Raw genomic sequence first — 21980 nt, forward strand, 5'->3', positions numbered from 1 at the left:
CCAAGAACTTGATTTATTGTTGTTTAATCCTACTTTATTATTTGTTCAGCTTTTAATGTAATAAAGTAATATTCAGCTTTATCTTGTTTCATTGATTGTTATTTTGGAAGTATTAAGGTAACTTATTAGCAGAATAGAATAAATAAGTAGCTCAAATACACGGTGAGGCAGACCACCTGTACACATACTTTTACGGTAGTATGTTTACACCTAGAAATGCTAAAAAAGTTATTGCCTCCTAAATCATATACCATCCATCCAAAAAATTCCATTTAAAATCTATTTAAAATACTTAGAACATGATCCAAGTAACTTACAGGGTGTTCTAAAAATGAAGGTCACGTGTTCAAATCTTAAAACTTCCTTATGAGAACCTATATCTTTTTTAGAAAGGTCTTAGATCAACATTTTGGTGAGAACATAACTCAATATTTTTTTAAATGGCGCCACTTTTGTGAATTTTTCGCGTATTGGTGTAATACCTTGTATTTTCAAAACCGCTAAACATTTTTCCGTTCTGATTGAAAATTCATAATCATGATAATCACAGCTTTAAGGCCCGTTTTGCCAGAAGCGTCTGGTGCGTCTGACGCTCAGCGATGATCGCTAGAGCGATAATCGCTCAGCGTCTATCGCACGGGCCTATTTTGCCAGAAGCGTCTGTTCCTTGCGATTATTTGATCAGTAGGTGGTTTACTTTGGTGGCAAAAGGAGTGTTTTTGAAAATGACCAGTAAAAAGCAAATAGTAAAGTATTTGTTAGCTGAGGAATTAGACGATGATGAATATTAGAAATGTTTTGCAAACCTAGGGAAGAAGGGCGTACTATGTTTTTAAAGAGGTCTGAAGAGGGATATATTAAATTAACTAGTGTCCCTGTTGCTCGAATTCGAGCAATTGCTAAGCATTACAGGCGTTAAATTAAAATAAATAACAGTAATAATTTCTGTTGACTTTAAAAAATTCGACTCAAAGATTATGGAAATACTCAAAGATGAACATAACAGATTGATATAATCAACATTTTTTGTAAATATCTTATAATTTTTCAAAAACTGATCTTGTTTTTTAGTGTTTTCTACAAATAGCCTTACTCATAGCCGTAGACCCTATTGGTTGTCCATATAATAACGATTATAAATAAAAAAATAAAAATAAAAAAACATTATTATATTTATTCTCATCGGTGGTATTCTATGACTTTCCTATGTTACCATAGTTTGCAAATCGGCTCTTTCAATGATTACTAAGAAATGCAGCACAGTGTTAATTTAGTTTTCTTTTTAATACATCAATTTATCCAGGCTCTCTTGCTTTTTCCCATTGTAATATTTACACCAACCTAAATTCAAATATTAATTATTTCATTTCAACCGAGTCAGTAAATGTTTGTAGCAAACTGTTAAAATTAACAAACTTATTAATTGTTTACAATTAACATACGTTCTTCTTCTCACTCATTATTTCTGACAACAGCTAGAGTTTCATAACAATTTGTGTTTTCCATGTTAATCTTATGGAGAAATACGAAACTTTAAAGGGCCCAAGAAATGTGACAGTGGTACTCTCTAATTATTTCCCAAAAAAGAAAGTTTCCTGCACAACTTCACGTTACGCTCTTTCCGATGACACCAAAATATGTCAATCGGTTCAGTAGTTTCGGAGGAGTAATTGTCACAAAAACCCCGCTTGCGTATTAAATAAGTATAGATATTTGAAAATCAATTTACAATTGACTTAACAGTCGTGTGCTGTTTCAATCAAAAATGGTTCAAAATGGCTTCAATCGGGTTTTCATCTTATTCACTACCTATTGAATCCCCACTTTGTTTGTGACATGTCACTAAACTTGAAAACACAACTTATTTAGGAAACAAAAGTTAAGTCAACAACTAAACACGTGCTTATTCCAGTAATAATCGCTAGCGACTGCGTCTCCGTCTGCTCCAGGAGCAGTGGTCCGCGTCAGACGCTTGCGTCTCAGTTACAGACGCTGGCGGCTGTAGCGATAGACGCTTCTGGCAAAATAGACCAACCTAAAACAATGCAAAGCAGTGGGCAGCGATTGACGCGGAGCGATAGACGCTGAGCGTCAGACGCACGAGACGCTTCTGGCAAAACGGGCCTTTACAATGATGTTTCACATTTAATAATTTTCAAAATTATCATTTTTTAACAAATTTTTTTAAATGTTGGTAGCCCTGTAAATTAAAAAAATCAATTTTCAACATATGTCAAATAGCATCATTTTAAGCGTGTTAAGATTAACAACTCTCCATTTTACACTTACTGTCTTATTTCTTTTAGTATTTGAGTAATAAACAAAAAAATTAATTTTTCCATATAAAATGCATTTCAATTCCAAATGCCTAAAATTTGTTGTTTCTAATTTATTGTTTGGTAATACAATTACAGTAACATGGTTAGTTTGGAGGGAAAAGTCTTTATTGCATCACTTTAAAACCAACAGTTTGTCTAAAATGAATGGTTGACAACTTATGATATTCTCTCTGAGTATATGTGTGCCTGTGCAACCACTTACAACACAAGAAACACTTTGAACACTGCAAACACTTTGAACACAGCAAACACTTTGAGTATATGTGTGCAATAACTGGTAGTTTTAGCCCGATTTCGATTAAACTTGACATGAATGTGTAGGTCTGTATACACTTGAATGAGTTTGTGAACCAGCAAGGTCATGAAAACAGAGTTTTATCGGTTTTGACATTTTGTAATTCTTCGCAAATCTTTGCCCATTTAAATAAAAGTTACCAATTTTCTCTACAGCCATCATAGAGCTTTAACAAAACCGTTGTATATTAAAGCGATATTTTAGGATTAAAGGTTACAGAGTAATCTAAACATTTGAATTCCCAATGATTTAAGGAGAAAAAGTAAACTGTTAAAGTTTGCTTGTTTATGGATAGATTTGTATATATTTTTTGGGAGTTGGAAACTAACTGATTTTAAAGTGACCTTTTTGATTCACATAACTATATTTTCTAATTAACCCTAACAATTATCTTTTTCTTTTTCTCCTTTGAACCCCATATAGGGAATAAGCTATCGCCGTAGGTCTCTTGGTAGGACCTTAACCAGAGACCAATTTACTTTGCAGATAATGTATATAATCATTGACTATACACAGAATAGACTTCCCATGTAATGTAAAAATTTGAAGCAAAAAAAGTGGTGAAATCTGTTGAGATGGTCGCCAACTAATGACAATATTATATGTTAAGTGATCAATCAATCAGCTGTTTGCTATGATACTGCATTGGTTTTAATTAATATTCAACCCAATACACCAGTAAACTGGTGAGTGAGATGGTCCTGAACTTCATCTATTTTATCGGCTTCAAACTTCCATATCACATGGGAAGTCTATTCTGTGTATAGCCAATGCTTGAGTATGGCGATTATTCAACAATTGGTATATATGTACATGTGTTGCTGGAATTGTAAAACACATCTTAATAGCCTAAAATTATGAAATAGGATGAATGAGGATTAAGAAAGCCAAAGTCTGGAGATATTCAACATTTATTACTCGAACATAAGACAGGTATAACAAACAATGAAAAAGACTGACTTCTATATGAGAATTCCACAATATTACATGTTAGCAAAAAAAATAACAACAATACAATTTCACATTCATTTTTTAATTAAGTTTTTTAGAACTAAGAATTACCGAAAAAAAATCCAAACTTTTGTTACTGGTGAAATTGTATTTGTTGGGTAGCAATAAAAACAATCATAAAATAGAATAACTTAAAAAAACGAAATTTTTGACCAAAGCATTGTAACAAGTTACAAAAATGTTACCTAAGTGAAAATAAAAAAAAAACTGTGGGATTCTATTGAGACTTAAAGCAGTTACAAGAAGTGGATATAGCCTATATTTAAATCTAAATATTTCTTCTTGTGACAACAAGGTTTAGTTGAATCATTTTAGATTTAAATATCAGAATTAATCTGCCTTAATTTAATTTAATCATCTTAGTCATTTTAAAACTGCATTTCTATTAATTAAACTGGCATTCAATGTTGAAAAGACATTTAAACAATTATTACTTGAAATGACAATTTAACACAAAAGAAATCATCCTCAAAACTCTTCATTTCAAGTAGTAAAGCACACAAACTGCTAATGAAGTGGTGAGTAGAAACTTTTATTTTTAGAGAATAACCAAAAGAAAATGTATTTATTGGATTATAGGCTACATTGCTCCTCTAACTAGTAAGACTGAATTTTTTACGATAAAGAACTGCATAAAGAACAATAAGTGCTATGGTTTTATGATGACATTTTACAAGTATGACATAATTTGTGTGAACAAAATAAATCTGAATAAAACAAAAACAATATAAATCTAAATGTCTAAATATATGAATTTCAACAACAAAAAATTGAATATCTCCTAATAAAGAATAACATAAACAAAAATTATATATTATCTTGAATCTAAAATGCACCTGGCATTATCAAATTTCGAACAACTTAAAGAATACTTTGCAGTTTCTGCTTTACCTTCAAAAACATAATGGTAATACAAAGTATTACAAAAATAGATAAGATTGATTCAACAATAAACATGTTTAGTCACTTATTTTGTAAATCAAAATTGTTGAATAGATAAGTATTTATAGTATATATATATAAGTATTTATAGTATATGAAGTTTCATCAGTCAACATCTGAAGGTCCATTTTCTGTGCTCATTTTCATCACCTGTAAGAAAAAAAAATATTAGGCCTACCTACTAAAGCAAAACACCAGTAAAGAATTATTCTTGAATGCCGAAATTGGCAAAATATTCTGTGATACAAAATATTAACATGCAGTAGGATTTTGGTTCTGGAAGCTGAAGGGAAAGGATAAAAATTGAAGTTATTGAAAGAGTAAGTGAGATTCGAGTTATTAAGGTGTTACAGCAAAATTTTGAGGTACTGAGCTGTTGAATTTTGGCAATAATATTACGTCGTAACCTTTATAGCTTGACTCTTGCATGCTCAACCTTATAATTAGAGCTCAATCTATGTTTACATAATAAAAGGTGACTGTAGAAGCAAGATAAAACAATTTCTTTGTCTTACTTAGTACAGTACAGTATTCAGTGGCGGTTCTATGACCTTGTTAAGGAGGGGGTTATTGGGGGAAAATTTGGAATTTTCAAAGCCATTTGGTGACTTTGTAAAGCCATTTTCAACACCTAAAACTGTGCCCAATGTCCATAAACTCCCATTTCACCTGTTGTTTGTAATGAGCAAGAAGACATTTAAAAAATTAAACTATGACGATTGCATTAATGAATTTTGAAACACACTGTAAACTATGGCCATATCCTCCTAAAAGCCGTTTGGTGACTTTCTAAAGCCATTATAACCTTAGTAAGTCGGTGGCTCAGTTGGTAGCGTCGCGGATTTCGGGCCCAAGGCAGCGATGTCGTGGGTTCGGATCCTGGTCACTGCCGGGTATCAGTACAGATCTGTGACCAATTGTCCAAAAACCTAACATTTGACCTGTTATATGTCATGCAAACAAGTAGACACGTTTTATAACCTTCCGTTTTTCTCCATTTCATAGATCTGTAAGAATATGTATAGTATCAAATTCAGTAATAGCATTGACTATATAAACTTAATTACAAGTGTTTCTATAGTCAATGAGGCTACTGGTGCTACCGCTGATGGCTGATGCCTGTGTACGTTAGTAGCAAGCAGGCAATTTGACAACTAGGAACATCACATAAGCTGTTTCCCCGTCCTCGCAGTCACAGTCGCTCGCGCATGTCAACAGCTGATTGCTGTAAAAATTGGATGAGGCGTATGACTTTCCATAGCATAGTGTTGTTTTATTTGTCGTGCTATTGCCCCACAAAGTTTATATATGTGGAACTTAATACTACTCCTGCCATCCCTTACTTAGTTTAATAAAAACTATATTGATGTATGTTTTATAACATTGTGTGTTTTAAGAATAAAATGTATGTTTACATTTATTTTTCCAGGGTCCAAGGGGGGCTTTAGCCCCTGTAGCCCCCCTTGGAACCGCCACTGACAGTATTCAGCAATAATAATTTAGGAAACTATTTGTACTTTTATAAAAGTTAATAACAAAAATGTATGTCAAGAACACAAATAATCTAAAACCTAAAAAATTGGGCCTAAATGTGTATCAACAGTACTACTTATATTATGTAGTCATGGTGCAATTAAGGCTGCAATTCCGAATTATCTTACTGGCATCTGTGGACGTTCACATCAACTAACTTGGCATCTTTACAATAGTTCATATTTGATTGATTATGTAAATATAATTTTGTTATTGTGTCCTTGTCAATTGAACTATGCAACATTGATAATTAGCTGGCCGTGTCATTATAGTTATTATGTCATTAGATAATTTTTCAATGTTTAACACACTGTAGCTCCTAAACAAGTAGGTTTAGAGGGAAAATGCCAAGAGTAAAAAAATCTTAAAATTATTTAGAATCTAAAACAAACATAAGAAGGGTGTTACATAAGAAATTTTAAAGTTAGCCGCCATATTGGGAAATGGCTATTTTTGAAACATTGGAATTCATATTTTTTATGTCATAAAAAACTAGTAGATATTCTCCATTTAATGTTCTCTCTAATAGTTTCTGAGATACCAATGGTGGCACAGTTAAATTGTTCACCCTGTATAGCATTCAGTGCAAAAGTTATTAAGGGCAGAGTCAAGGTTAGCTAACAAAGTTTTTTTTTATTTTTTTTTTTTTTTTAGATAAACTGAAAGTAGTGAATTTCAGTTTAATTATGTAAATTATTTATTCTTACCTTGACAGTTCAATCTTCAGGTCCCCCTAAAACCCTTGAAAAGTGGATTTTAGCGAATTTCCCTATAAAAGGTAGGTGTCAAGGTAAGACCTAGGCCCGGGACCGATTTACTTTTTAATTTTGATGTCCCCAGAGGCCAAGTACCATTCGCTCAAATTTTTATATATGTTTGTATATAAAATATATGTGTCTGTGAACATGATAACTTGAGTAATTTTTGCCCGATTTTGATTAAATTTGGTTTAAAGGTATACTTAAAGGCAGGATAAACTTAAATGAGTTCGCAAATCAGCAAGATCGGACCATGGGAACGGGGTTTGTCAAGGGTTTTATGGAGTAAAAATTGGGTTTTCTCGTTTTTGACTCTCATAACACACAATTTTCCAATTTCTCTCTAGACTTTTTTTTTAAAGAGATAAAAAAAATGATTTAGTATATCAAGGAGTTTTTGTATGTTTATTGGTAACGGAGAAAATTTAAATGTTTTTAATTTAAAATTCCCATGTTATTCTTATGGAGAATATTTTTAATGTAGATTGCTTGTTTATGAATATATTTTGTTTGATCAAACTTGGCAAATTTATTTATCTTATACTAAACTATTAATATTTTACTAAAAAACACACTTAATTAGTTTCCTTGTAGCAGCAAACCTAGGTAATCGGTAATCGTTACACCTAATGCTATTTAAATTTAATTAAAAATCAATCCAGACAAATGGAAATTTGCTTAGTCGGCAGGTTTGCTGCAACTGTTTTTTGTTTTAATTTTTTGTGATGAAAACTAATCCCTGTCTTTATGTTCTTACATGAAGCAATTGTGGGGTAGTGAGACATTTTTTATATAACAAAATAAGTGAGCAATGAACAATCAAAGAAAACCAGTTCAAATTTAAATTCTAAGTAGCACATTCAGTTTTTACCATTTCAAAGGTAAATGAAGATCTTACGAACAAATATCAAAAACAAAATTTTACTATAAGACCTGTATTGCTTATATATTGCTTATATTGCTTATATTTACAATTTAGAATAAAGTGTAAAATTATGAACCATTAAGAATAATTAACTGTCTTTAGTGTCGCGTTAAGTCAAGTCAAGTGCAGACACGAGTCTGTTTTTATCAACTCGAGGTACCGTAATGAGCCTAAGTCAAGCCCCAGACTCACACTTCCAGGTTCTGACTCGGAACCAGACTCGAATAGGATTCGCACAACCCGTTATATTGCCATCTTACGTCTCACTTTAGGGTGATGTTCGGACAGCTGTGTGGATAAAATGTAAAAGCCAACGAACCATAAGCTACGTAGCCTTGACTGTCATTCTGGCTATCAATCGATCAATGTGAAAAATATTCCCAGCTTAGAAAATATTGGCCCAAAATTTTAAGACAAGATTATTTAAGTTTGGATTTGCCAGTGATGACCAAATCTTAATTTGTTGTTTGAATTTAACCTGCTCCCGTTTTTCAACATAGTATATTCATAGAACCTGTAGATCATTCAAATTCTGACAAAATTCTACTTTGGTTGGGCTCAGTATATAGGTGAAACTATTGAATACACGAGGACAAAGTGACGATGACCATATCAGCTTGACATGATCTTATCTTATGATATTTTCTACTGGTTGCCTGATTTTGAAGGACCTACTGACATGATACATGATACCAGTATCAGTATGAATACAGTGTCAGCAAGAAGCGTTGTCTGATATTGAATTATCTACTGTGCAATATCTCCACATTTTCCAACAGTGGAAATAATTTTATAATAGGTAGATTTGACATCCAACAATGGTATTTCATGTGCGTCAATACAAGCAGTTACATTGCTCAACATTCTTTCATTGCTCTTAGGTGTGGCAGTTTTTACATAGAATTTAAATTGAATCTCAAACTAATTTTTCTTATTCAATGTTGGGTATCAGGTCTTGACGATGGATTCTCTATGTCCCAGCAGAACACCAATTGTCAACACAATCAACACATTCCTATTTTTTTCAAACCCACTGAGGGTAATTACTTTTTTACATGCTGAGTGCTGAGGCTAAAAAAATAAAAGGTCATCCGTCAAAGTTTATTCTTAATTTCTTTTTGTTTTGTAAGTCTGTCATCAAATATCTCTTCTATGTTTTTTGTCTAGAGTATATATATATATGGTTATATACACAATATAATTTGTCTTATATGCACACTCATTTTAACTATTATAAGCAATGTAATACCAAAATAATATTTCAATCTGTTAGAATATTACTATACCCTATGTTGAATTTTGTATAAAGTGATTTTATACAATATTTTAACTGTCAAAATATTTTCAATGTACTATTTTATAGTTTTTTGTAACTGTATTTATTAAAACTCAATATACCCTATAAGCAGGTGCCTTGCAAATTCCTTTCCAATACTACATTAAACCATTGACTGATGGTCTAATATACATAACATACTGAAGTCTAAATGTATCAATTGTCAGCAGGGGCATCGTCTTGGGAGGTAGGGGGTAGGGGTAGGGGGCAAGCCTCTCCCCCCCCTCAGAATCTGGGAAAGAGAAAAGTTGGGAATTTACTTGCTACAAGTTGGGACAGTTGGGATGTTGGATACAAGAAAAATATATTTTTAAACTAAATAAAATTTAAATATTTGCAAAAATCCATCAAAGATAAAAATTCTTTGACTTGGACAAATAAACTTGATGTTTCTTTGAGTTTATTTAACTTTGATTAAAGTTGGCTAAACACGCTTCATTTGAAGAAATCAATAATCAATTAATAGTTTGTTGTAATTTAGTTTGAAAAAAATGTTGTTCCTTATTGGACGTACGTTGGCTACCTTGATCCTCTCCTGTGTTGATGATTCTGAATGATTCGTCTGCGAGACTGCGAGTTTGAATTTTGAAAGTGCAATCGATGTAGCTCTTCAGTTCCATTATGTTGTTTTGTTTGTTAGTGTTTACAAGAAATTCAAAAATATTTTTTACGTCAGTCACATGAAATATATTTTATACCTTTTTATGTAGTATTTGGAGCAAGCTAACTGACAGGAGTACTTGCTAGTAAGTAGATTAAAATAGCATTAAAGATAGGTGTTGTGTATCGGTATTACTGTAAAACTCCTTTAAAACTCTTTATTTTTAGCGAATTTCCCATATAGGGAATAAGGTATTACCATAGTACTCATGGTAAGACCTGGACCTGGGACCCATTTTTTTTCGTTTTGAGGTCCCTAGAGGCCAAAAACACCATCCGATCGAATTCATATATATATATATATATTTATTTATATTATAATAAAAAAATTGACCATGGGAACGGGGGTTGATGGGGGGTTTTATGGGGTAAAAATGGAGTTTTCCCATTTTTGACTCAAAATACATAAAACTTTGCAATTTCTTTCCAAACTAGTTTGTAGAGCTTAAAAAAACAAATAATTTAGTATATTGAAGCGTTATAATGCACCTAATGGTTACTGAGAAAATTCCAAAACATTGTAGGCCTATATTTAAAATTCCCATGTTATTCTTATGGAGAATAAGTAAACTGTTGTAGTTTGCTTGTTTATTAACATATTCTGCCCAAATTTGGAAAATGTTTTTATTTCTTACTAACTATTAACATTTTACATAAAAAAACACTTTTACCCTCCCTGTTGCAGCAAACCTAAGTATGTGTTAAACTGATTCTATTTAAATAAGGAATGTGATATTTTTAAGGAGACATTTTAGTGTAAATCCAATCAGGCAAATGGAAATTCGCTTAGTCTGCAGGTTTGCTGCGGCGGGGGGTATTTAATAACCTCATGCAATATTTATTCTCTGAATATATTTTAAAAATCTACAAAAGTTATTTATCATTTCTAATTAAGGATTTACAAAAATGAATCAACTAATCACTCTGAAACAGATCTACGTGGATAAAACATGACCTAAAGTTTGATGTTTGACTTTCACGTCTAATTTTGATTTTTGTAAGTTCTAGTTTGATGAAGATGAAGGTTAAAATTTTTATTGTATGTCAGGGCCGCGTTAAGGGTCAGTGGCGCCCTGGGCAAACCCAAAAGCAGCGCCCCCCTTATATATATATAAAACTAAGGTTTTGACCACAGTAGTGTAGGAAGTGGAAGAGGGAAGAGGGGTTGACTCATCAGTTCGCCGAAATTCACAGCAGGTGCGGTTGGGGTGAGTTCAATGAATGCCTCTTGCCCTGCGCCAATAGCTTAATGCACTACGCAATGATTTGATTACTGTTCGGTACAGTAAAGTGTGCAGTTCATTGCATTACACACGTATTGAACAAGATTCTACTAAGGGAGTATGTTTTTTCCATGGTTCTACTATAGGCATATGCATATATAGGTATATATTTATACATTAGCGTGTTTTTTTACCAGTTTTGTTTCGGGTGGGAGTTTTCAATTCCGTATCGGTGGAAATACTGGTTAACTTTCTTTAAAACTGCTTCTTGAGCTTGTTTTCTTTGAGCCAACCGCTTGCGGCTCCCGATTCCACTAGGTTTTTTTATGCATGTTTCACTGTTTATAGGCCTACTTGTATCAACACTTCTCTATTTATTTATTACTGGTTCACTAACTGCAGTGTGAGTTTCAACACTGACTAGTGACTGTCACAGTTTAGGTTGTGTTGTGACTGATTTGACGACTGTGCAGCAGGCACAACACGAACACAACACAACCTACTGACTACCGAGGGAGGAGTAGCCTATTGTACTGACTGACTGGACTGTCGCCACGCGGTAGTTGGTAGTTGTGACTTGTGGGGATGGGGGTGGGACTGCGAGGGAGAGGGGGGCACGTCAACCTTAGGCCTGTAGACTACAGCTGGCCTACGTGCTATTCCCGTAATTTGCTGACGTCACCCAAATTGCAAACAAAAATCAGCTAATGTATTGCCCAGGGACATATTTCCGAATAGGCGGACTAGGCACCCGTCTAGGGCGGCAAATTTTAGGGGTGGCAAAATTTTGAGGGTAAAAAAATAAAAAAACAAAGTTTTAATCTAAAAAAAATTTTAGCAAATAATTTTGGGAACGGCAAAATTGCCATTTCAAATATTTTGATTAAGTATACAACTATTTCAGAACGCATCCAAGTCAAACAAACGTCAATAGTTTATTACACAGCTGTGTAGAGTTGTCCGTGCTGCCCTATTGGTCTGGCGGACACGCTCGCCGCGGGAGCGGGTCGCCGTGCCGGCCGCTATGTCTAGTGACAAACGTAGAAAACACTCCCTTCTGTTTACTTCATACACCACTACGCAGTGGCAGCACTATAGCTGAAAGATTCTTTTGCTAGGTTAAAATCAAGAAGGAAAGTGTGAACTAAATACTTACTACTGTACCAAACTTAACTAATTTAAAATTGTATATTATTCTTTCAGTAAAAGTATGTAATTTTTCTTTGCGATTCATGTGTTTTTGTTAGAAAAAAATAGTTTAAGAAAACATATTTCTTTCATTTCAAATCAAAGCCAATAGCACGTCTCTCAAGTGGATCTGACTAATAGTGTTCAATGAAAAGCGTTATAAGAACCATTGTATACAGACGATTTTGTGTGCCGTTTAAAGCCCCAAAATGGGATTGTAAAAATACTGATTAGATAAAAAAAATGGTGCATTCCGTGTAGGCCTATCCAAGTCAGAATGTTTTGAAAAAAAACGGCACAAAAAACGTCCGTTAAAAGGGGTCGAAATAGTATATTTCGTACCTAGGGCCGAAAATGAGGTTACATTATTGCTCTGTAGATGAATATAGAAGGCAAAGTTAAAATGTTGTTCTCCCGGAAGACTCCTCTGCATGAATGGAGTGGTGGTAAGCAACTGAGGATATGTACTGCCCTTTTTTGTACGGTAAAGACCTTATCACCATGGGAAGAACCACCCCAGACTTCAATACCATAAGTCATGACTGAGAAAAAACAACCATAGTAGACTGCAACTAACATTTCCCAGTCAAGAAGAGGTTGCAACGTCCTAAGTGCATGGCAGATGTTTTTCTTTTGATAACTCATCTACAGACCAAGACCTTTCTTTGGACACCTCTACCAAATTTCTACGCCCAGCCGTTCTCTGAAATTAATGGGGACAAAGTCTCCAATTAAATATTTAGATTCCCCCATGTTAATCTTATGGGAGAAACTACAACTTTGATGGCCTGTGGGGCAAAGCCCGAGGATTTTTATTACAGGATTTTGTGAAAGGGGGCGTCTACACGAAAAATAATTTACTTTGACACGTCGTTTGTAAAAATCCATCCATTATTAACAGAGGAGTAGTGTTTCGTAGAAATCGCCTTCACGTATTATATATAAGGATTGCCCCAAAATATGTCTGGATTTCCTATAATCGTGTCCGATGGTCTCCGCGAATACAGCAGTTCCGTAACCATTATTTACGATCACGGTAAAATCCGCAAAAATTTCTCTTGGTTGCGGCAACACATGTGATCAAGTCTTCTGATCGCGGCAATATTCGTTTATCTTCCAAGCAACTATGTGAACCTCTTTATTTTACACAACCACGGCGATTGGGACAATACCACATGCAGGTTTTGCCGCGATCGTCTCCAGCGATTTGTTCAAATCCTGTGACTATTTCCCGGGATCGCGGCAATGCCAGAATTGCAGTAACATTGTAAAGCCCCGGGTACGATACGAGTGGCGAGCGGCATGAGTGCGCTCTGACATCGGGTCTCATTTAGTTGCTTGTATATTTGTTGAGGGTGGCCATGATACGTCTAAACGGCGAGCGGCGGTAAGCGGCACCGCTCAGTGCCGTTCATGGTTCCAAGTCAAAACCGATTTTCGCGAAAATGGCGCTCGCAGCTCAGGTGAGTCATGCTTCAGTTCGGCCTAAAATGACAGGGAAACAGCAGCAAACATGTGATACGGGTTTATACGTGAGGTGCAGTCCAGGGAATGTTTGTGGAATGACCAGCACGGAAGTGTTAAAACACTTCAGTCACCAGAAAAGTATAGGAGCAAGTTAGGGTTGAGGTTTTTAAAAACTAAGTTCTTTAAAAACTAAGGTAAGCACAGTTTGCCATTTTTGACTAAACTGACTCCTACAACCAAGGAAATTTTATGAGCGTTTTAAATGTGCCGCTTGTATCGTAGCCACCACCGCGGCTTATGTGTGCCGCTCAGGTTGCTGCTCGCCGCTCCTATCGTACCCGAGGCAAGTGTCCTACACGATCGTGGCAACATCCACCATCATCTCAATACTAGTGACAATTTTTGCAATCGCGGCCATTATCTGGGATTACATTTCAATGGCGGTAAAATTTGTGATTTCCCGCGATCGCGGCAACGGCTATCATGATTTTTTTGCGATCGCGGCAATTTCTGCTATTCGTAATAGTTTCCCACAATCATAATTTTCAACTAACCCAAAACGAGAGAGGTCCTTCAGTTAGCACCTAATTAATTTTTGAACTTGAAGAAAAACTACGGTGCGAGGGAGGGCCTGGGGGCCCCAGGCGCTTGCCTCGTCCGCCCCTACGTACGTTCGGCCCTGATTTTAAATGGCCGCCATTTTGAAATTTGATGAGCCTGATCAAAGATATTTTCGGAGAATGTTTATACCTGTAGATTTAAAGTGTATACCAAGCTGTATAAAAATATCTTCTAGGGCTTTTGAGATATTAATAATTTAAAAGTAAAGCAACGCAAACAGCAAAAGTTACAATTGTTTGGTTATTGAATTATATGTATCAAGGAAAGATTGAAGCAGGCCTTAAGAACATAAACATTTAGAATTTGGAGTAGTGCCGTAGCATTATTGAAAAAAATAATAATAGTAAAAATGTTGTTTGGTAGAACTAAACTATTTTCATTCTGTTCAGAATTAACAAAATATGATTTTCCAATAGGTATCACAAAGGAATAAGTTCAGAATTATTTTCTATGTACAACAGTAAACAATTACTTACCGTTACTCATTTTTTGGCTTCTCGTAGTATTTTTCAGTTGGATCTGTGAATCTCGGCATTAAATAAGGATCGAAATCAGGTTCGTGGACAATTCTGAAAACAAGGAAAAATTAAACCGTTTGAAAATCTTGAAATTTATATTCAAACATTGAAAACTTTCAAAATGCAATTTTAACAATTTTTTAGTAAGCACACAAAACTAAAATGTATTGTTTTGGCACCATCATAACAAATTGAAAAAAAGTACAACTCAATAAAAATACCAAAAGATAGTATGTCCCACTTAAAACGTTGAATGTAGGGGTAACAAAGAGGTATGGACTGAGTGCCATTTTAAATCTATAGTAGTGAGCAGTGTGAGAAAACAAAGAAAAGTATAGTCTAGTGCAGCCACTAAAATTACATGTTCTTCCTGAGTACAATCTGGATTCTTAATTTTCTAAGGCAAGCTAACAAAGGTCCCGGGTTCAAATCCCATCAAATCACCAATGGATTTTATTCATGTGATAATGCCGCAACCCCTAGGTCTAGCCTGAAGTAATGAGAAAAACAATTCCGGGCTCGTGCCTAGCATGCTAGGGCAAAAAAAGACTTTCCTTTTAAACTATAAATTCATTTCAATAAATCTTTTTTGAGAAAAACTTAAAAAAAAACCTCTTGTCAAACACTAATAGAAAATCTCCTAACTAACTGTGTTGAACAACTCTGTAAAATATAGATTTCTAATGCATTCTGAATATAGAAAGAAATTTATACGTCTCGGCTGATTCTGATGTGGGACTTTTGTTCGGTAATTTGCTATTGGTAGAACATTCAAATTCTTCATTGGGTGAAACATTCGGCTGTCCATACCTTGATTCACTATCCATACGCGTTTCGGTCCTATCCTCCTCTCTCGGATCATGAGAGGATGGTCTTGTGCTGCCACTTCCTTCATCATTGCATCTTGGGCTCTGACCTTCTGAAACACACATTAGAAGTTATTTGGAGTTATTAGGATTCAAAAGAAAATCTTAAATGTAAGCATATGTTGATATGCACATCAAAATAAAGATAATTGTTAGTAAAATACAATGCCACAAACCCAACAGGAGAATTGATCAAAAATAGCAGCCGTTCAAACATAACACGCTTAGGAATTTGCTATGCAATGATACACTACCTCGTCAGAGGGCTCCCACTAGAGCATAGAATAAAATGATAAATGCAAGCATTGTACTATAGAAGAGTATTCATTTTGTTATGGTTGCCAGATGAATCAACCAATGATTCAAGACGATAAAGTTCATGGACCTGACCCAATGAAGATAGTGAAAACACCATCCCTGGAGGACCTCTTCATCGTTCTCAGCGTGAAAGAAGACCTCCTAGGAAACTTGATCTTTAAATAAAAGTTAATAAGTTCCCTCCAATAAGATTTAGTAATTTATGTTTCATGGAGAAGCTGAAGCGAACGAAGTCCTAAAACAGGTTCAGTCCAGTAGAGTTTCAGCTCTCACAGAAACTTCACAAGAGGTTTTACAATTTGTTCTAGTTTTGAGATGATATTAATTTGTTTTCCTTTATTAGTATACATAATTTACAAGAACAAAATAAATATATTAAGAAGGCCATGAAGAAGAAGTGGAGAATAGGCAAACAGAATTGGGACACAGTCTAGTAAATTCTACCAGTAAGTAAGCATTAACATTTATATACCGTGTTTTCCAAGTCTTCATAAGTATTTTTAGGCTCATATATTTGCCTTTATTTTATCTGGCAACGAGTATAAACTCAGTTATTTTACTTTATGCGTGTGTTATGGTTTTTTAATCAGTTAAACAAGACAAATTAAATTTTATTAGGCCTTGAGGAGTTTGGTCCAAACAGGCAAAGCGAAGGACTTGCAGGGAAATTCTGGTCGGCAAATACCATATATTTGCATTTATTTTAATAAGCACAGGTTGTTAAACACATCAAATTAAAGGTTTTTATTAGAAGAATAGAATGTCGCAAATTTGAGCTCAAAAGAACAACTAGCATAAGTAAAAAATAGCAACCGTTCAATGATTCAAAATTTCTGATTCAAGAAATCTTTGAACATGTGCCATTTTTTACTAAGTTTGTTTACTCAAATTTGTGGTGTTTGATTTTAATAAAAAATACCTCTAATTTGATGTGCAGGATTTTCTTCTGACTTCATACGGACCACCCCCCTGAAGAGGTAGCGCATCACTTAGTAATATTTTAAAATGGATGTGACGAAGTCTATTAGCTCTATCTGTATTATTTTTTTAAATATTTAACTGTTCTGGGACTTTTATTCCACCCGGTATATTTAGGTATAGACAGCAAATGTATACAAATCATGAATAGTGTTTCTTGAGACAACCCAAGAGGTTTTGTGTTTTAGTACTTAAAAAGGCTGGTTGAAATGAACTAAAACATGATTTACCTGTGGATGTTGAAGGCTGACAATCACTTCTTTGTTGAGCATTTTGGGGTATCTCACCCTGAAACTATTAAAACAATCTACTCAGTTAAAATATTCAAAAAGTAAGTCTCTAATTTTCTATAGTTTAGCTAAGAATGTAAATTATATGTATTGTACTAGTTTTTAAGTTCATTGTAAACCTTGACTATTTCGTCTGTTTACCCAGCTATACTGGCTTAATGTAAATGTTTAGGTGAAATAAAAAATTGGCTATTGACTAGAAATTAAAAAATAAACCTAAGGTACTCAAATGGAATGTACCTAATGGATAATTTTTTTATCACAATTTTAATAACATTAACATTCACTTCAAATATGCAATAAACAAGACATTACTGTACTAATAAAAAATATATATAAAATATATATTTAAAATAATAAATAAAAATAAAAAATATATATAAAATATATATTTAAAATAATAAATAAAAATAAAAAATATAAATTTAAATTAAAAATATATTTAAATATATATAAACATATATATACTCACCTTGTCTTTAAATATTCGGTATATTATTTTAAGAAACCTCTCCATTTTGTGTAATTGATTCAAGGACAAATGTATCCTGAAAGGAAAAAAATGATATAAATACATTTGCTTATTTTGTAACTAAAAGTAAATGATAATGTCCATGTTTGGCTGGAGAATCAGTCCCCCTACAGTATAACCTATAAGGAGGTGGTAAGATATTTCAGAATGGCTCAAATATCTTACCACCTTGGATTTAGTTCTGAGATGGAAGATTTTGGACATAACATGCATTTAAGTAGGTAACTTTTAAGTTAAATAGTATGTAAAATTATTTTACTTTATTGTCAAAACTGCTCAATTTTGGATGCTGTAAAGACGCCTTTTAAACCTTAAACCCTGTAGTAGCTAAATAAAGTACACTAGTTAATAATCATTGATTCGTTACTTAGTCTTATTATGGGCGAGCTGCAAAAGCAAAACATTGTGCACAATCAACAGGTCACTAAGGCAAATAACTAGGGGTCTGCAATACATAAAAAAGGTGGAATAGTACAATACATGGCCTAATTACCGCTATCGGTTCGGTACAGTATTTTACTCAGTACAGATTCAGTTTTGCACAACCTACAATGATTAATTAGGCCTACTTTACTTCAAAAAGTAAAACTAATGAGACAAACCATATTGCACAATGGATTTACGTAGTTTTGACACTAAGCAGATACAATGTAAGCAACAGTTGATGAAATGGTCTATCAAAGGAATGTTATATTTTACATTTACATATTATATATGTATTATATTTTATATTACATTTACATAGTATTATGAATGTTGATTCATTATATTTCCTTGTTCCCTTTTTGTTATTTTGGTTTAAACCTTTTGAATAAAAACCTCGCCGCAATTGGCGACATCTATTTAAAGGTTTTCAGCAGCAAACGTATTAAGGAGAGGGCACGCAAATAGGAATAGTCATGTTGCAGTGAAGCCAGCTTCAGCAGAACACTAGAGGGGCACGCAGAGCCGTAGAGTGGCAAAAAGCCGCAGCTATAACAAGGGAGAGATAGGGAAAATGTGACGTGCGCTGTTTCAAATTAAAATTGCCGCTAAACTAAAACACCTGTGTTATTCACCGATGGTATTCTTAAAGTAATTTAAATTTCCTATCGAATGGTGTCAATCATTTCTATAAAAACCATTATTTATTATTGAAGATCAAAGTTGAAAGAATTGGCCTGGACTTTGAACATATCATTACTTTAATTGTGTTTTTGAAACAAATATGATGTATCTGTACAAATTAACAATTTATTCGTGTTTCTTAAGAGTTTCTTAAAATAACAAATATATTTTTACCTATATAAAAAGTAGCATTTAGAAAAATAATTACAATCATTTAATTTTTTTTTCCGGTTTATAAAACATTCTTACTATTTATAGGTTAAAATGAGGAATTTAATTCGTTTGGTGAAATACATTTTAAATTTGCATTTTTCATAGTTATCTCGATTTGTTAATACCATCTTTTACTAGTTTTAAGGCATTTATGTACTAGGCAGGTGATTTTAAATAGCCAAAGTTAAGAAAAAATGCAAAGCCGCTCTAACTTTTTTTACACCAACAATTATATTACAAACATAAAAAGTAAAACAATTTCTTGGCAATCAAATTCTTGATTTTAGCGAATTTCCCTATTGGGAAGTAGCTATTACCGTAGCTGGCACGGCAAGACCTAGACCCGGGACCGATTTACTTTTTCATTTTGATGTCCCCAGAGGCCAAAAACACCATTCGTTCAAATTGTTATATATGTGTATATACAGGGTGTCCCGGAACTCTTTACCAATATTTTAGGGCATTGCTCCTGGGTAAGAAACATACCTAAATGTCATATTTAAATTGTCCGGAAGTCCTTAGTTACTCACACAGCCGCCATTTTGTTTTTTTCAGTTATTAATTTTTTTCCAAAGAATGGTTAAACATACGAAATGGAAACTTTGCACAAACATTATAGACAACTAGACAAAGCTACAAAAAATTATGACGATTTTTCAAATTCATAAAACAAAATGGCGGCCATTAAAAATTTTTATAAAATCAACGATTTTTGAGTTAATTAAGAAACAAAATTACTTACAAAATACTTATTTATACTATCACCGTAACAGTTTGCATATAAATATATAAAAACACGTGACAGAAGTTAAATGTAAACCTCTTCTTAGAGAAGGTATATTTGTATATGCCATGTGAAGCTTAAATTAACAATTTACTGGAGACAATTCATATTAACAGACAATAGGAAAATTTAACTTGGCAAAAAGAAGCATCCTGCATCAAGAAAGATAAACAAAGGAAAGCTCAGTCACAAAATTATTTTACTATTCAAGAGTACTTACTCATTATTGAGTATAAGGTAAATTCTGAGGAGCCGATTTCGAGGCCGAATGCGTCGTTCGTTTTCACCATTGCGACTCAATATGCACCTGACGATGTTGCGCATGAACGGGAGGTAGCATTGAAGCTCTCTTATCTTATTCCTCCTCCTCCTTTCTTGATCATTCTCTGTACACAAATGTTAATTATCAATGTAAATTAGTCAATAATTTATTTAGTATTAATATCTTAGGCTACCATCTTGATGTAGACAAATTTGTATAATTGGTTTAACCGTGGGAAATAAATAAAGGTTTACTTTTGTTAATACTACTTTATTTTTGTTAATATAGTCTATCCTGTTGTTATTGTTATATCTTGTTCTTGTACAGAGTTTATCATATTGTTATTTTTCTGTAAGTTGTATCTGTTTTTCATGAAGTTTGTTCTGCCTCTTCACTCGGCTACTGCATTGCATCATTGTTAATGTTCCTATACTGGTTTTGTTCTTCGAATCTCTCGTTTTGTCAACTTGTTCAGATAGTTTGTTATTTATAGTTGTTACTTACAGTTTGTTATTCATAGTTTGTTATTTATAGTTTGTTATTTATAGTTGTTATTTATCTTTTTATGTCTTGTTATTGAAGTATTGTTTTCCAGTTTTTTTTCACTACTTTTGTACTGGCCTGTGATTTTTTCTGCTTCTTCTGTATGTAAGATTATTGTATTTTTTATGTAAAAATAGTGCAACCATTAACAAATAAATAAATAAATAAATATCATGAAGAAGACCCATTAATAGCCAACTTAACCATGATGATTGTGACCTACTTAGTGTACCTACAATAGTGGCCCTAATGACTTCTAATATTCTAAGAAGTACATTTTTAACATTTTTGTATTATAATATCAAATTATTCTACACTATATAAAATGTAAATGTGTACCTATCTACAGATGTGAATAAAGATATTTTTATTTGAACGTGAGTGTGTGTGAGGTTTAGCTTGACTTAGGTGTATAGTCTTATATTTAACAATGATGTAAAAGTAACTCTGCATGAATCATAAAATATACACACATAAAAGTGTTTCTATGGCAGTTTCATGCAAACTTTTAACATATAAAAATGTTGTGTACCTAATTTAAATTAACAAGAGGCTCAAAAATATGTAGCTGAAAATCCCGATTTTGCCGTTTGTACCGTTGAAACCAATTACCTACCATTTTAGTCTGTAATTATGTTTTACAATCTTGTTAAAGAATATGTATAAATGTGTATGTGTATGTGATCAACTTAAGAAAGCCACCATTGGGATATCTGAAATGATAAGAATTAGAACAAATTTTAAATGGGGAACATTGCTTTATTTTTTGAAGCAGTTAAAAATGTGGATTCAGTTGTTTAAAATTCAGCCGCCATTTTCCAATATGGTGGCCAACTTTGAAATTTCTTATGGAACATCCTTTATTTTATCATGTTTTCAGATATTAGATACAGTTTAAAAACGTTTTAATCCTTGACATTTTTCTCTAAAACTACTCGTTTAGGAGCTACAGCAAAAAAAAATTACTTCCGGTGTACATTTTGCATCATGTAGATCCTAAACGAGTAGGTTTAGAGCAATGGTCTTTTAGGAATGTAGATGCAATTTTAAGAGTTACTATTACTTCACATTCTTGCTCTAAACTTGCTTGTTTAGGAGCTACATGATGCCAAATGTACACCATTTAAAGTAATTTTTTCTTAGGCTGTAACTCTTAAACTTTGGAGAAATAAATGCCAAGAATAGAAATATTTTTAAATTGCATTTTCTATCTGAAAAAATTATAAAGTAAGGTGTTAAGAAAATTTCAAAGTTGACCGCTATATTGGAAA

General features: G+C 33.3%; 1 protein-coding gene across 1 annotated transcript; it reads right to left on the reverse strand.

The window, feature by feature from the left end:
- Nucleotides 1–4664: 4664 nt before the first annotated feature.
- On the reverse strand, nucleotides 4665–20179 carry LOC128998446 (uncharacterized). The gene is made up of 6 exons (XM_054424575.1): nucleotides 20125–20179; nucleotides 17741–17816; nucleotides 17209–17272; nucleotides 15627–15735; nucleotides 14775–14867; nucleotides 4665–4737 (listed from the first exon to the last, which is right to left on the reverse strand). The coding sequence occupies exons 2-5, from the start codon at nucleotides 17783–17785 to the stop codon at nucleotides 14777–14779; spliced, it is 309 nt and encodes a 102-aa protein (XP_054280550.1). The 5' UTR covers nucleotides 17786–17816; nucleotides 20125–20179; the 3' UTR covers nucleotides 4665–4737; nucleotides 14775–14776.
- Between the last annotated feature and the right edge of the window lie 1801 nt (nucleotides 20180–21980).

Source organism: Macrosteles quadrilineatus, unplaced genomic scaffold, assembly GCF_028750875.1.
Source record: "Macrosteles quadrilineatus isolate MER2022 unplaced genomic scaffold, UCM_ALF_1.0 Scaffold_7__1_contigs__length_78375512, whole genome shotgun sequence".
Lineage (NCBI taxonomy): Eukaryota > Metazoa > Arthropoda > Insecta > Hemiptera > Cicadellidae > Macrosteles > Macrosteles quadrilineatus.

Coding starts and splice junctions, on each gene's coding strand:
- LOC128998446 (XM_054424575.1), bottom strand. CDS start 17,785: ATGGAGAGGTTTCTTAAAATAATATACCGAATATTTAAAGACAAG. Junction 17,273..17,740: donor ACCGAATATTTAAAGACAAG/GTGAGTATATAT, acceptor TTGTTTTAATAG/TTTCAGGGTGAGATACCCCA. Junction 15,736..17,208: donor TCAGCCTTCAACATCCACAG/GTAAATCATGTT, acceptor TGTGTGTTTCAG/AAGGTCAGAGCCCAAGATGC.